The sequence below is a fragment of the Struthio camelus genome, chromosome 19 (genome assembly GCF_040807025.1).
Source record: "Struthio camelus isolate bStrCam1 chromosome 19, bStrCam1.hap1, whole genome shotgun sequence".
In the NCBI taxonomy this organism is placed as follows: domain Eukaryota; kingdom Metazoa; phylum Chordata; class Aves; order Struthioniformes; family Struthionidae; genus Struthio; species Struthio camelus.
Genome location: NC_090960.1, coordinates 11050196 through 11065898, shown reverse-complemented (window position 1 = coordinate 11065898; position 15703 = coordinate 11050196). Strand labels below are relative to the sequence as shown.

General features: G+C 45.3%; 1 protein-coding gene across 1 annotated transcript in view; it reads right to left on the bottom strand.

Moving 5' to 3' along the window:
* Positions 1-15668, bottom strand: part of OGFOD3 (2-oxoglutarate and iron dependent oxygenase domain containing 3) — a 48470-nt gene extending 32802 nt beyond the window's left edge. The window contains exons 1-4 of the mRNA XM_068914030.1: positions 15574-15668; positions 15090-15307; positions 6438-6513; positions 5387-5429 (exon numbers count right to left, since the gene is read on the bottom strand). Coding sequence (XP_068770131.1) covers positions 5387-5429; positions 6438-6513; positions 15090-15307; positions 15574-15668 — 432 coding nt within the window. The remainder of the gene's footprint in view (positions 1-5386; positions 5430-6437; positions 6514-15089; positions 15308-15573) is intronic.
* Positions 15669-15703: the final 35 nt, after the last annotated feature.

The window sequence follows — 15703 nt, the reverse complement described above, 5'->3', positions numbered from 1 at the left end:
TGGATAAGGCACAGGCCTGCTACTCCTGAGATTCAGATCTGACATGCAGAGTTACCAGTCTTCCTCCACGGGCTAAGGGTAAGATACTGAGTCCCTGGATCCCTTCTTTCCCTTCCACGCAAAGATGACTAGTTTTCCAGCAGTTGTCAAGAGCTTGGATAGCAGCACTAATACTTATTTCGCCCACTATTTGTTACTAAAACTACCTCTCCTTCACAGGTCCTGTGCACTTCTCATATTCAATAAATACAGACGTTTTCGCCTGTTTAAAAGCACAATTACAACCCTAAGGCTTGCTAGAGCCAAACGGTGCTTTTTTTTTTTTTTTTTTTTTAAACATTTCTGGCTGCTGTAAAAGAACAGAGTGAAGTCTTCTCATAGGAAAATTAAATCTATTTCTCCATCTGATTCAAGCCAAACGCTTCTCTTCACCTCCAGACCAAAATCAATATTCAGATTTGCTAGGGCAGAGAGATGTCTCTCAGGGCTTTAAAATATTTCTCTAAACTGAATCAAGTACACTTTTGTATTTTGTGGACAGCAAGGGACATGCATGTTTATTTTGCATCAGTTAAACGGTATTTAAAAATCTGTTTTGCTTAACAGAGGTCTTATCTTCTATATGGAAAGCAGCAAGTAGCACAAGTCGATTAGTCATTATAATTTTGGTTCCAGTGAGACATCTTTGACGTACGATACCCTGCAAAAAGCCCTCTCATCCCAAAATCCGGCATTTCTTGACAGAGCACACACCGGTCGCGTTATTCTAACAAACTCCAAACGCCGCCGCCGCCAGCTGAGCCGCCTGCCAAGAATGCCAAAATCCACCACGTGCTGGACCCCGCTTGGGAAGGACATCCGTGACGACCTCGCGGCAAAAGGAAACTGCTGCAGTTTCCATCGCCTTGAGCTTCAGCGCTGGAACAGAGGAACCTCGCCGAAGTCCCCATTTAAAAGTAGGGGGACAATAACAACCTTATCCAAATAATTTTGTTTAGCCCTGAACCTTTTAAAAACGTATGAAGTAATGAGCTATTTAAATGGACATCGCACGAGCTTTTCCAACCTCCCCTTCTCACAGGGCTTCTCCAAAAGCTGCAGAGGAACGTTAGGGAAACAAGTCATCTCACACTCATCCAAGAGCAGCTCTCGGGACAAGCTTTACTCAAGCGTCAGTAAAATATTCTCATTTCATCGACCTCTGGGTCTGTGCAATAATCTAAGCTGCAGATGAAACAAGTAAAACTGCTCCCTCATAGCTGCAAAAATATGCTTGTGATCGGGGCAAGGTGGAAACAACTCAGTGCCAGAGGCAGACAGGGACTCGATTACACCTGAGCACGAGCTCCTATTCGCTTAGTGGCCACCTTGGAAAGAAACTGAAACGCGTTTATGTTAGCCTCTGGCATTTCAGAGCATTAAACACTTCCAGCACCGTTTCCTACGCTCCGAAGGATACCTTGGGGGAGGCCTGTGTCAGCACTGTTACTTCAACTGCAGCGTCCGACCAAAGTTCACCAGTCCGCAGTCCGGGAAGCGTTCCCAGGCGCAAAGCTCTACAAAGCTCATCTAAAGACGGCAGGAACACTGCAAACGCATACACCCACACACCTTTTTCTGAGAAACTATTTAACAGAACTACCCCACTATCCTGGTTTAAACTGCCTTTAAAAGAAAAAAGCACAAACGCACGTGCTTTCGGACCCCGAGTATCGTTTGTCCCACACTCTCCACCCTCCCACCGGCGAAAGGATTCGAAAAGGACATGCAAGTAACCAGCGCTTCCCAGTATATGGCAAAAAGCGTCACTTCTCCCATCTTACAAAGCGCAATAGGTCCTTGCTATGATCCTCGCCAGGAGGGACTGCCAACCGTTAACTACATATCCACTGCTACAGCAATTCTACCTCGTTCCTCCGCCCCTTAAAAAGTTTACTTAAGGTCCTGAAAGAAAACAGCAGACACAAGCTGCCCAGAAGAGAAAACGCAAAACTCATTCCCACTTTTCTACAGGGAAGCTGCTAGAGCTCAAAACCTTCCCCTCCCTCCAGCTCCTACACTCCCATGCTCGGGCTGAGAAAAGTGAAGAGCAGCAGAGCTTCGACATTACCACCCCTTCCTAGGCAACATCACGCTTATCGGTCACACACTGAGGTTCTCAAAACAGCACCACCTTTAAATGTCTTTCTCTAGTTGAATCTGCAGAGTAGAAGGACAACAGTTAATGTTCTTCTTGAGGTCATGCCTCTTTTAAAAGTTGCACCGATTAGTTATGAGACACAAATGTAACTAATCTAATTTACACATCATTCTGCTTTCAGGAGGTGCAGGTAATTACTGTGGAAACTAACTGCAATAGTTGGCTATGGTGTCTGCTACAAGCTTACACTGGACGTAGATTAGACATAACCAGTTCCTCTCCGGTTTCCTAGGATAAGTCTAATCACACCAACACACGCTTCTAAGAGGACAGAGTAAAGTGAAAGATGCACTGCCAGGTAGGAAGTGGCAGCTACCTATAAATGATATCAGGAGGCTACACATGAAGGATGGAAACTACGTGGTCTGTAGTGGAGGTATACGATAGGACAAATACTATGCAGAGGCCCTATCCTCGTCATGGAAAATACAGAACTGATAGCATCTGGGGGCTTCAGGGTCTGGTTGGGAGGGCTGAAGGCAGAGCAGGGAGCGATACTGCCTGCAGAAATATTGTTCTACACATGAGCTTGTGTCCATCCTTGTTTGGGATAATGCTGTTTGCTTCTTTCAGCAACCAAGAAATTTAATTTCCTCTGCAAAAGGGAGGTCCGGGTAGCCACTCCTAGCCATTTCGCCGCAAGGCAGGAAACAAAGAAGAGCTAACTGGCTGCACCAACAGGTTTCTTTTCTGGTATTTCTAAGCAGGTCTGATAACAAGTCAAGTTTCATTCACAGTAGAGAGAAGCCATGATGACAGCACCTATCACGACGTGAACGACTGAGTCACGACTGAAGGGGTAACGCGAGCAGGGGCAGCACGCAAAAAAACCTTCGGTAGGTAAGAAAGGGGAAGGTCGTTATCTTTATAAAGAAGAAAAACAGGCAGAGACAAACAGCCTCAGAATAACTAAGGCAAACGGCATTCTGTGAACGAGAGAAAGAACAGAGAGCCAAGCTTTTTTACAGCTGCAGACTGCAGGGACCTACAAGGGAAAGAAATGCACTTGCGGGCAAGAGGCCCTTGCTTGGATTCTCTTGGAAGTCAGACTAGAAGATCGCAACGGCCTCTTCTAGCCTCAGTGCATATATGCATGACCCTAGGAACAATCAGAAAGGAAGACAGGAAAGAAAGCTCAGCAGGATGACTGGAGCATGACTCCTGGGACATTTCAATAATTCAGATGCTTGCTCAAATTAGGAGCGGCGAAGGGGTCAAATTGGCTACAAAAGAATTAAAAGAAATTAAAGAACAGAAACAAGGAATTGTTTAAGCAAATCTTCAGGAAAAAAAAATAGTCTCATAACAACAGGCACAAGTGGGTAGAATTATCCAAACGCAAATCCAAAGGCCTGAGAAATTTAAAACAATAGACCACATCCAATCCAATACGCTCGAAGCTTGGAGGTGTATGGGCAAAGTAGCTAGATGAAGTAAGACTTGAAACATTTTGTACGCTATCCAGATGATAGATTTAAAGAGAGGATGATGACTCAAATAAAGACAGTTTCATCTACACATCACCAGCACACATGCATCAATATTTGACAAGGTCTGGGAGCCAAGACAGCAATATCAGGAGTTGATTCACTCCATGACACGGAGAATACACAAGCATACACATCAGAGAAAAAAGAGAAAAAGGCAGAATGGGGGGGAAAAAAAAGAAAACAATAAAGAGACTATGTCCAAAGGCTTCTCCTAAACATGAGCCCCAGCAAACACTGTTCAGCTCTTGTTTTAGCATCTTGTTTTAGCATGTTTAGTGCTTATCCACTATTTTGAATAAAGCCTCAATGCAGCACCACACAACTGTCTTCTTGCACCTTTCCCCATGGAGTAACAGCATACAGTAACTTTCTCATGTTTGCACAGTATGAGAAACATGAGAAGACTTGGATCAGAGCACAAGACCTCTCTAAGGACATCAGATTTCTTTACAGAAATGTTATTGCAACAATACAATCTTCTTTTCCTCAGCTTCTCTCTCCTTTAAAAATCCACACAGTGATATTTCCAAGATGATTTAGATGATGGATTTATATTTGTTCGACAGCCTGGCTTGCTGTCCAGGCAACCCAGCTGGGGAGCCCTGCCCAGCTCTGTGCACTGGGCAGCGGTTCACCTCCCTCATCACTCCTCCAAGCTTTCCCTGCCTCTGTTTCCCCAATTCTCTGACCCTCAGCTGGACACTACCTTTCAACCCTCTGTGGTCCAAATCCATAAAACAGTGTCTGTGCTATATACTGCCCTTTCAAATCTCTCTTTGTGGAAGTCTAATGAAAATCACACGTAGGTCCCAAGAGAACGGGAAGATAGAAAACCACCTTGGCAGTACTCTTGGCAGGAGCAGATCTAAAGAGGTCGAGTAATCTAGTCAAAATGGCAACTTTTTCAACCACAAAACTGAAAAAAATCCACAGGATGCTGACAGAGTTGAATAGAGAACGTTAAATGTTTTAAAGATATCGTTTCAGATTGGCAACACTGCCTAAGTTTCTCGGTTTACATTTTTCACACACTTTTCTCAGCAATCCTAAGTATGATAACATCTTTCTTTTCAGCGAAACCTCTTTCTCCTCTTCTTCTAATATATGCCCTAATTCAGCAGAGGCCTGAAGCGGTGCTTATATTTACAAATACTCCAGAAACATAAATCCTGAGAGCAAAGACAGGGGGAAGAGAAATTAAAGGAAACACCCTTGATAAAGGAGAAATGGCTTTGTTTCCATTTTTAATGAATGCTATTCAAAGCTCTCCTTGAGACATTACATGATACTCCTTGGCACTGCACACAACCGATCTTTAAGTGACAGTTGTGGACCACTGTGATTTAGCTTCTCAAAAAACAGCAATCAAACTTGTGCAGTTCTGCTGTAGTAACCGATTTCAGATGCAGAAGACAAAACCAAGCACCATATCAGACAGTTCAATAGAGACACTGGAAATGCTAACTTCACTGAATAACATGGAATGTGTCAACTGTATTGCAAATGTCATTATTTTTACTGTTAGCAGTGGCAATTGAGGGGGGAAAAACAACTTCCAGCTGAAATTTTCCCACATCTGCATGTAAGGAAAAATTCTCCATCTTAGCTCCTCTCCCCTCTAGCCCCAAAATGCAGTTACAATCTCCGAGTTTGCCTTACAGTAAGAGAAGGTAAAAAGTAACAGGATGCTGCTCACCCCTCCATCAGATCCTCCCAAGGACAGTCCCCTCTCTGCTATTCTGCAGGCAAAACAATAACCTCAGGTGAGAACTGATTTGTTTTTAATGCCATTATATACAATATACAGCTCTGCAGTAAACGTTAGTTGATGCATCACATATAACCTAACTGAGTGGAAAGGAGAAGCTGCCATTTATTTGAAACCCTTTAAATCGTGCAGTCTGCCATGAAAATAAAGCATCTATATTGCAGAACACTTCTGAGCTAGTAGTCCTTTTTTATAAATCCCCAAAGCACACCCCAAAAAGTTGGTTTCCAAATAGATCCTGACCAAAAAAAGATAAAACATGAAAAAAAAAAATCAGATTTTGATTCTAAAGGGCAAAACACAGAGGTGCTGTATCCAAAACAGGAGCCCAGAATCTGGAACGACCAAAGCACCAGCCTGACTAGTGAACAAAGCACTGCACCAGCTGCACATCGGCTTAGGGACTGGGAGCATCAGGAGCATTACAGCGATATTTCCCACTTAGAGGACTGTCAGGTGCAAACAGCACTCAGATGCTGATCGCTCTCCAAACTGTGTAATTTGACAGTCTCCTACTTTTTGATTAAAACCCACCACTTTGTATTCATAAAGGATGCCACACGGTCAGCACCAGCTCAGACTATCCAGAAAGAGACTGGGCTAAGAGAAGGTTTTGTCGTTTTTAAAAGACCAGGTGGAACAGAAGGCCAAGTGAAAAAACCTTAAAAACCTATTTAATTCAGAGAATATTATCTTCCTTTTGGTCGTGAATTACTCTACAGCCCCCATGCCCCACACTGAACTAGGCAGATTCTGTACAAAAGAGAAAAGCCTCAATTAAAGCAAAAATGTAAAATGGCTCTAGAAAATAAGGTCAATGCTTTAGACTGTTTAACTCCTCCTCCTTAGTCCTTCAGCTAATAAGCTTCGTGCCACAGGCATGCCTTAAACACTGGCGCACCACCAGCACGGCCCTGCTTCCTCCACAATCCAAACTAAAATCCTTCCAAAGGGGAAAAGAAAGAAAAAAAAAATTTACCTACGGATTCTTTCCGCTTCCTCCCTGGTGATTACTGCGTCGGTTACCCCTCTTCCACACTTCCGAGGAGTGCACCCTGCATCACAACAAGGACAAGAAAAAGAAATAAGATAATCTTTCGAAAGAGGTTCAGAACAAACCTCTATTAACATCCCCCTGCTCCCCTCTCATGATTCACAACATTCACCAGGGTTATTGCCACTCTCGGGATACTTTAGATCGTGCAAACGAAAAAGAACGTTACATCCCCAATTTCAATAGGTTTTGCACCGCCATCATCAGGGAGAGGAGACAAACTAGGCAACGGCACCGCCGCTTCTGCGCAGGCTCAGCTCCCGCCGCGGCTGGCTTGGCGCAGTCCTCGAGCGCAGAAGCGGCACGGCCAGCCCACACCCGCTGAATTACACCACCTAAGCTGACAAAAGTTATTTGCTGTTAAAATGCCTATGTCCAAAACGCACTTTGACACAGTAGGGACGATGCAAAAGGAATGAACCTCAAACCCAATATACTGCAGGAATACAAACAGCATACTGGAGATACTGCTCTCTGGCATGCACGACCCAGAGCCTCCGGCCTTTAGGTTAAGCAAAACACAGAGCAATGCTGTGCCTTTAAAAATAAACCGGTTTTCCTATGGACCTGAAAAAAATTCCTGGAATCGTTTAATTAAAAAAACAAAAAAAAAAAGTCTGCTACAAATTTGTTGCTCAAGTTTGTTACAATAATCCCAATACGGGATTAAAATCGACTTACTGATGTCGGTTTGCAAATCTACTGCTTAGAGCTGTTTGGTGAGGCTATACCAGAGACACACGTATCTCTCTCCAGCTATATGGAGATATAGAAACATACATATCCAGTGATTTTCCCTCCTTGTCAAGTGCAGCAGTAAAAATAAAAATTCCTGATTATATAACCATTCTCCGGAAAGGCGATGATCTTGGATGATTTGATCTTACATACTCCTTTTTAGCCTTCAGACAGGCAGGGCAAGAACACGAGAGCGCTCAGCCCCCGGCAGCGCCACGCGGATCCTTCCCTCTCAGGCTGACAGCTCACACTCGGCCAGGATCTCTAGCAACTGAAACCACTTGCTATCACGTATCTACATATACAAAGGGTTTTCCTTTCCAGTCCTCACGAGCATTCAAATCATAGACTGAGATCCAACACGCACCGCGGGTTTTGTTGTGCTTTATACCAAATAAACACAAAGGTCTGTCCCTAAACCAAAGAATCGCAACAGGAAATAAAAATTAACTATCCCGGAGAAAAAGATAGCCGCAGAAGAGCTATTTGGATGCAGACAACAAGGGACACGCCACTGCAGCATCACCACGCCGTACAAGAGATCCCGATTCAGGCTCTGAAGAGCACCTTGCTCCGCAGCTGGTCACAGTAGAAGTCACACAACAAATCTGGAAAAGGAGCAAGTTATGAAACCGCTCGTTCGAAATCGAAGTAACCAGCTTGTGAAACGAGCACCCATTCTTTTTGCTCCCATCCGTCTGCAAGCGTCATCCTGGCACCAGGCTAAGACAAAAGGAAAGAGAAAGCAGATGAAAAGAAAACACGGAGAAATACCAAGAATCTAGTGACATTTACAACGACATCGGTCCAGAGGAGCATGGCCATTGCCCAGCAAAGCACCAAGAGGGTATTACAGTTAACGCTGATCTCTATAATTTGTACTTAATCTGCGTCACCGAGTCAAGCGCTGATCTGTCACTAATGCTCTGACAGTTGAAAAACTCTTGGGGTAACAGGAAGGAGAGAAAACGCCTTGCACGCAGGAGTGGAATCACAGCTTGACAGAAGAAAGATGGGCAGGGGGGAGATAAGACTTCAAGCCACGAAGAAGATACTACACGGGTTCCTGCACAGACACACAGTCCTTGAATAGTACACCAATACGCCTTAGCTTACACTGCTATTTCACATATAAACACACAAGGAGCTTTATCCAACTTATGTTTCTGTAGTCAGCCATAAATCATTCAGTTTATTAACAGATGCCTGTAAGCAGCTGCTCAGAAACACTGTATTTGCCCACTGGAAGTTACTGGCAAAGCAACAGTAACGTAAGAAAACAGTGAATTAGAATTTCAGAACAATGTTCTTACCATACCGTCAGCATAATAAAAGCAGTATAAACAAATCCACGCAGAAGAGCGCTAATAGCATTCTGTATGTGGTGTCTACACAAACGTATCTTGAAAGGTAGCTTTTTATACAAGATGTTGCACAGAAGTGATTTGGCCAAAAGCACGCAGCTTTGACATGTATCCACAAAACAAAACAAAAAAAAAATTAAAAACTCTTAAAGTCCATTTCTGAGAAATTCAGCATTTAATATTAAAAACTTATGGAAAAAAGCCAGCAGCAAGAGTTCCACATGAAGAGCATATGAAAGCTCTTATGGAATTAGAAGTCCAGTCCAGAACAGTCTTTAGGCAACAACAGCAAATAACATCAATTTTGAGCCACCACTAACGTCAGGATGTGGCATTTGGCACTGTGCTGCTGAAAATCCACGCATAGATGTAAAGAGATAGAAACGTTTGAGTGAATGTGCTTTCTGACACCTGCCAATACACTTACTATCGCTGACCCGAGTTGGCCTTGGAGGATTATTTGCTCATCAGAACGCAAGACAAGGGGCAAAGCACTCCTGAAAAATCAATCAATTCACCCATGCAAGTCAAGAGCATCGGTCTGCTCTGACCAAAAGCAGATAATTAAAACAACGACCACAAAGTGATAGAAAGAGGAGTTTGTCACAGTGCGAGTGCTTTGTAGGAATCCACGCTCTGTCGTAATGGACATGCTCCGGCTACCTCTCTGGGCGCGCTGCAAAGCCCTCCCATTACAGCAGCGTTTCAGGGAAGGGAGAAGCAGTGAGAAACAGGATGCTGCTCGGTGAGTGGGCTGAATACTGACAACATCACACCAACCTGTATACGCCGTTTCCTTGCTTGGGGAAAAAAAAAAGGAAGCTACTCAGTGACTTCAATGTAAACACGTATCAAAGGCACCCACACCCAACGGGCTGTCCAGGCGCACACAAGCACCCAGAGCACTTCCCTCCCTTGCCCACATACACTTGTGTGCGCGCACATGCAGCCCTCTGTTCGAGCTCTCCATCAGGCAAGGCATCTTCAGACCTCAGTTGTTCCCGCACCAAAAATCAATCACCCTCATGGGTCAGTCACCATGACGACACGTAGTCAATAACTCGTCCCTGAGAACTCTGAAAAGAGATTTTTTTTTTCCTTCTAAGCCACCAGAGTAAAAAGGTAGCGAGCAGACAAACACCAGGAAAGACCACCTGAGTGGATTAAAACTCAAAAAATTCAATGTTTTCTGACTACCCAGCAACAATTCACTGAGGTCGGCTGAAGGTTCGAGTGCCAGGGAGCATGTACGAAGTTACTGGAAGATGACCTGGGAAATTAGCAGCCTAAAATAATGCTGGAGGTTATGCTCTTAAGCGTTCAGAATGCAATGGCAGCACAGAATCCGGCACCGTAACGGCAAGGAACCAGAACCGCTGTTCCCCCAGCTCAGTTTCCTCATGACCCTGTGAATTACAGGAGAGAAGAGCGGAACGGAAACAAACTATTCGTCAGCAACTGTAATGCCTTGAAATGAAAAAAATAAAGATTGGAAAAATTCAGCCAGCAACCCGAAGGTGCTTTGCATGCTACAAGATAGCATTTTGCAATACAGTATCAGCCTCAAAGCTGCAGAATTCAGATCCACCCAAAAAACATACACACACAAAAAAAAAATCCAAAAAAAAACCCAAAAAAACCACAAGGGCTTTGTAGGGGGGGAGGTTGTTTTGAGTTACAGATTTGGAAGTGGGAGAGGGATGAGAAGGAGAGCTTCTGTGCCATGTTTCAGGCATACGGAAATTTTTTTTCCTGTAACCAGAAAGGCTAGACAGAGTTTTTGTGAACATCCTGGCATTTTTAAATCACTTAATACCAGGAACTGTCAATTTTGCAAATCAAACACTGCAGATCATGCAACAAAAATGCAAGGAGCAGAAACGCTGTATCCATTCGGAGCCCAACAACCTAGCAGTCCTGAATAGCAACAAGTAGTAGCCAGCAAACACTGCAAACTACTTTGTCTGCCCTAATATAAAAAGACACCCATTTCATGTTACTGTGTCTGGAAGGGCTCCAATACATGTGCAGCAGTGGCAGATTAAAATCAGTTCCTTAATTTTGAATGTCAGGCTGAAGAGCATCTCAGAAGCTGACTGACAAGGATCAGCCATCCCTGCCTGCAGGCTAGCAAACGTGGGACAGACAGCTGAGGCAGTAACAGCCTCCATCACCCAATTTTAAACTCACAGCTGCATGTACAGAAGCAGCCAGAAGGAATTAATTTTGATCACTGACCATACGTTGAGTTAGTCTGGCTAGATATCAAGTTAGTAATCATAAGATCTACTCCAAGATTTGCAGAACAATTGTCATTAATCATAAATCACACAACGTATAATACACGTTGTACCTAAAGTTCTGTTGTGCCAGGAATAAAGATGTCAACAACTTTATTAAGCACAAGTTTGGAAACCTGCAGGGTAAAATTTGACTGTCCTGTTATAAATCAGGATTAAAAAAGGCTGAGGTAACAAACCGACAGAAAAGTGAGATTTTAAGGACTCCAGGAGAAAGCTGAACACAGAAAAGCACTGAAACTCCTTTGACTGATAGAGACAAAAAAGGGGAAACGACTTTCCTTCTGCCATTGAAAAAGTCTCTTTAATGCTTGAAAGACAAAGAAAATTGTCTTTGAGATACCGGAAAGCTGATGTGCAAGGAGAGAGTAAGTGGAGACAAGTGAATCCAAAGGAGACCTTCAATACTCTAGGACAAACCCATCTGAATACAGAGGGGGTTTTATATGACCTTCTGAAAAAGGAAAATAGCAAAGACTTCTGATTACAAAAGAGCTTTATACTGTGCTTTTCCAGCAGCAAGCAACAGCAGAGGACTTTCCCTTTTGGGAAAGTTGGTACTGAAGAGTCAAAGTTTAGCAAAACTATAGCTAAACTATAGCAAAACTATACAGCAACTACAAAGGACAATCGCTGCATGACTAGGATCTTTGACAAAGAACTGGCAAAGACAATGCTCAAAGCAGGAGGTGTTCTGAAGGCAATAGCAGAGAGTTTTTCAAGCTGAGAAGAAAGCAAGGAAGAGATAGTCCAGCATAAAGTCAGTCAGGTACCAACATTAAGATGCAAACACTGGATCAAAGCTGAGGAATGATCAGAACAGCGAGTCCGCTGATTTGAAAACAATTGTAGCATTAAGAAACGTGTCACCTTTGTCTAAAGGACATTGTAGCTGGGACCACTGAACTGTTAAGAAAATACTCAGAGAAGAGGCACCCACTAGAAATTCAGTCTAGCATTACAAAGTATCCAGTAGCTTTCTCAAATTTGTGCCTAGTGAATACAAAACCGTTCACATATCTAACAAGCTACTGAGCTTTGGGTCCGAGAGCTATATTTTTTCTGACAAGGTAAGAGGTGTATACCAAAAGAGGCAACAACACAGGCACTCCCTACAGCTACCCTTCCTATTCAGCATACAAAGAACAGAACGTAACAACAGGACACAGGCCCAGGTGCCTAGATTTCAGCTTTGTCTCCTACTTAAAGAGGTGCTTGCTCAAGCACCAGACGTTGCAGGGACTGGGATGATTCTCAAGAGAGAAAAGCCCCATCGCGATGCTCAATGACTGCAAACGGCAAGACAAGAAGACAAAGATGGTTTGGGTGACATTCTCACAACAGCAGCAGCAGTCTAGGTGCTGGACCTTTTCCTCCACTGCTCATACACTTCTCTGCATTCCGTATCCATTGATCTGGTCTCTGGAAAACCATTCTAAAGTTGTCTCCTGGACAGCGATCACGGATGCTTCGTACCCTGACGCAGAAAACGTCAGCATACACAAGAGGCTAGGGACAAGTTTCATCAGACAAGCTAGAAGCCACAGCGGTTTTAAGGAGTAAACCATGTCTCAAGACAGTCAGAAATAGCCAAGATTTGGCTGCAGGATTTAGAACGCAGACCAGACTGTTCACAGAACACTGTGCCTTCTTCTGCAAACATACTACGCCGAGCGCTTGGCCTCTGACAAATAACGCCTTACATTTCTGTACGAGACGTTTACTGGCAGACACTGCTATGAAAATTAACTCACTGCTGTGTGACACCAACTACTGTATCCATTGAAGCAAACTAGAAGCTCAGCTGGATCAGTTCAGTTTGAAGCAGGGACGAGTGCATAAATAAAAAGCTCATCCTAGCTACAAGAACTTTGCGCTTGAGCATCAGACACCGAGTGATGACGGAAGCGTGCCGCCTCCTGACAGAGAGCCAGCAGCTGTGCGTATCAAGACAGAGTAAAGATAGAAAACGAAAAGCTGTTCAGTGATAGACGGCGATTTCCAACAAAGCGACGAGAGCTCCAGAAATGAATCCAGTTTGGCAGAGAACTGTAATCCACGTTTTATCGCCTCACAAAGCTATCAGCAACCCACATGTGGAGCAAGGAGCAGGGCAGCCACAGGACAGTGAGGAAAGCTTAGCCAGGTCACCACCACCCTCTTGCGGACACAGAGCAAAAAACAAGAAAAAAAAATGCAAAGTTCAAAGTTCATTATCACAGTATGGATCCAATTAACTGCTTAACAGAACAGTTGTTTATACGCGTCTAATATCACAGATCTCTTTCTGAAAGCACAACGCAGGGCAACACACGTAAAAACATCGGCTAAAAAGCAACACCAAGTATGCAATAAATTCGGAGATGGAACAGGCAAACATAATTAGAAAATGAGGATACAAACTACTGCAAGATGACTCCACTTTGCCCCTCCATTATGTTCTTGGGTTTGGAGCCAGTCATGTCAATCATTCTCACACAAAGCTAAGACTGAAGATAGCGTTTGCAGAGCGTGCTCTCCGTCACATTACAACACTAGAGAATGTGTTCATTCCTCCTCCCAAGCAGAGGTGTACTTGAAGTTCTTTGCTTCCTCACGATGAAGAGACTAGCCGATGGAGTTACCAAGACCAAAAGTAAGTTAAATCTCAGCCTGGGAAATTCCTCTAACAAACCAGAGGAGGGAAAAAGAAGGTTAAGCTGTTTTTTGGATTCTTTTGGCAAGCCAAAACGCTGGTAGCAGAATGCAGACAGTTTCAGCCCTAGTCCAGTCGTAACTACTAAACCCGCAGCGACAAGAGCTGCACAAATTTCTCTGCCCTGTGGAACTGTGGAAGTAAAATCAGTTTCTCCTTAGGGTAACTATGAAAAGTTATAACAGAACATGTGCTTTCATGGGTTCAGAGTCAAAAAGTCTCCAAACTAAGAAAGCTCTCCTGCTGGTAGTTTGTGGACAGCAGTTTGCTTGTCCTCAATAACATTTGGGATGAATCCTCCAAAATCCTATCACACATCCCACCCAGAGCAGACGCTATAATAGCAGCACTGAGAAAAACTATCTGAACAACAGACTCTGTGTTACCTCCCCTTCTGTGTCACAAACTATTTGACCAACAGCACCCAGGACAGCCACCTGAAGGGGGAAGTGAAAATTACCTCCATATCTTTGGGACACCACATCCAGGCTGCAATTTGATGAACGCTTCCTACCAAAATTAGCCTTGAAACAAAGTCATTCTTCCCCCGTGCCCAGCAACTTGCTCCAGCCTCCGTACTACCGCCAGCTTTCTATCAGTAAGCGTTTTGGCAGCTGCAAGAATGAACCGGACAACGGATTTGGCTGAAAACTCCCTCAGAAAAGAAAAAACAAATTTCAGATGAAATAATTCACCAATCAAGTTGAATGCACAGCTGGATAGACAGGCAAACTGGCAAAAAGAAAGAAACTGCTGCTTTCTGGCAGCAGTACCAGCTTAAAGCGTTCATCAAGACACATTTTGCAAGTCCAAGGGAGAAAAAGAAAGAAAAAAAAAACACACACACGCAAAACAGCATAGCTTGTCCTCAGAACACAAATTAGACTCCCATTGCTCGTGACTGCAGAAAGAAACCTTGCGCCTCTCTAGAAAATCCAACACCAAGACTCCAGAGGAAAAAAACGCCAAAGGAGACAAATACAGAAAACACCATCAGCTAGAAGAGGCAAAGATGGAAAAGATGAGCTTATTGCAGGCAGCATCAAAAGCTATCTTCGCAACCAGTGACAACATCAACAGGAAAACAGCTTGTTTGCTTGTTTTTTTAAACTGAAACTCACACATCTCAAAACACGCGTACTGGAAGCTGGCCTTTGTGCAATCACCGCATGCTTGGCAGCACAGACAACATCCTAAATCAGTTGCACTCCATACTCCGTATGGTATTTGCAGGTAACCAACTGCCCCACAACTCCATTACAGGAACCAGCAGAGCATGAAAAGAAGACAGAAACAGATTCGGCAAAAGGTTTATTTCACACTGCCTAAAGCAAGCAGCTTCAGAAAACAATTACAGAGGAGCGGCAGGGAAACCTCTCCCAGAAACAACAGCTGCTGGGCTGGCCCAGGACACCTGAACCTCTGGGGATCCAAGCACCGAGCCCAGCAGCCAGGCGTCTGGACGCTCGTATCCAAATACCTTCGTATCTTTTGTGGCTGTCGTAGTCGGCGGAGCAGGGGACCTCGGTGAACCTGCCCTGCAGGTGCTCCTTGTGACGGGCCAGCACCTCCGTGACTCCCTCCTCGGCGCCCAGGTGGCTCCAGCCCAGGAGGCCGCCGAGGACCGCCGAGGCGAGGAGGAAGGCCGCCTTCAGCCAGCCCCGCGGCGGCTCCTGCCGGGCTCCGCTCCTCTTGGCGCTGCGGGCAGAGCGGGGAGCGGCGCTGCGCGAGGGCCCACACGCGCCGGGCCCGGCCCACGCGCGACCGCCACCGCGGGGAGCCCGGGCCCCGCCCCGCGCCCCCACGGACACCCGCGCGCACCGGTTTCTTCCCCCCTCCGCGTTTTGGGCCCGGCGGCTGCAGGCCCTGTCCTGGCCGGGCCCGGCGGGGGCACGAGCTGGGAACAGCCGTCAGCCCCAGGCACCTCCCTCCGCCCGCCCCGCCCCGCCGCGCCGCGCCGCTACCTGCCGGGGCGGCGGCGGTCCCCGCGGTCGGGCCCGGCCGCCCCCGCCCCGCCGCTCTCGGGGCCGCGCGGCGCCGCCCGCCGCTGCGCAGCCATCGCCCGCCCGCCCGCCCGCCGCCACGGAGCGACGC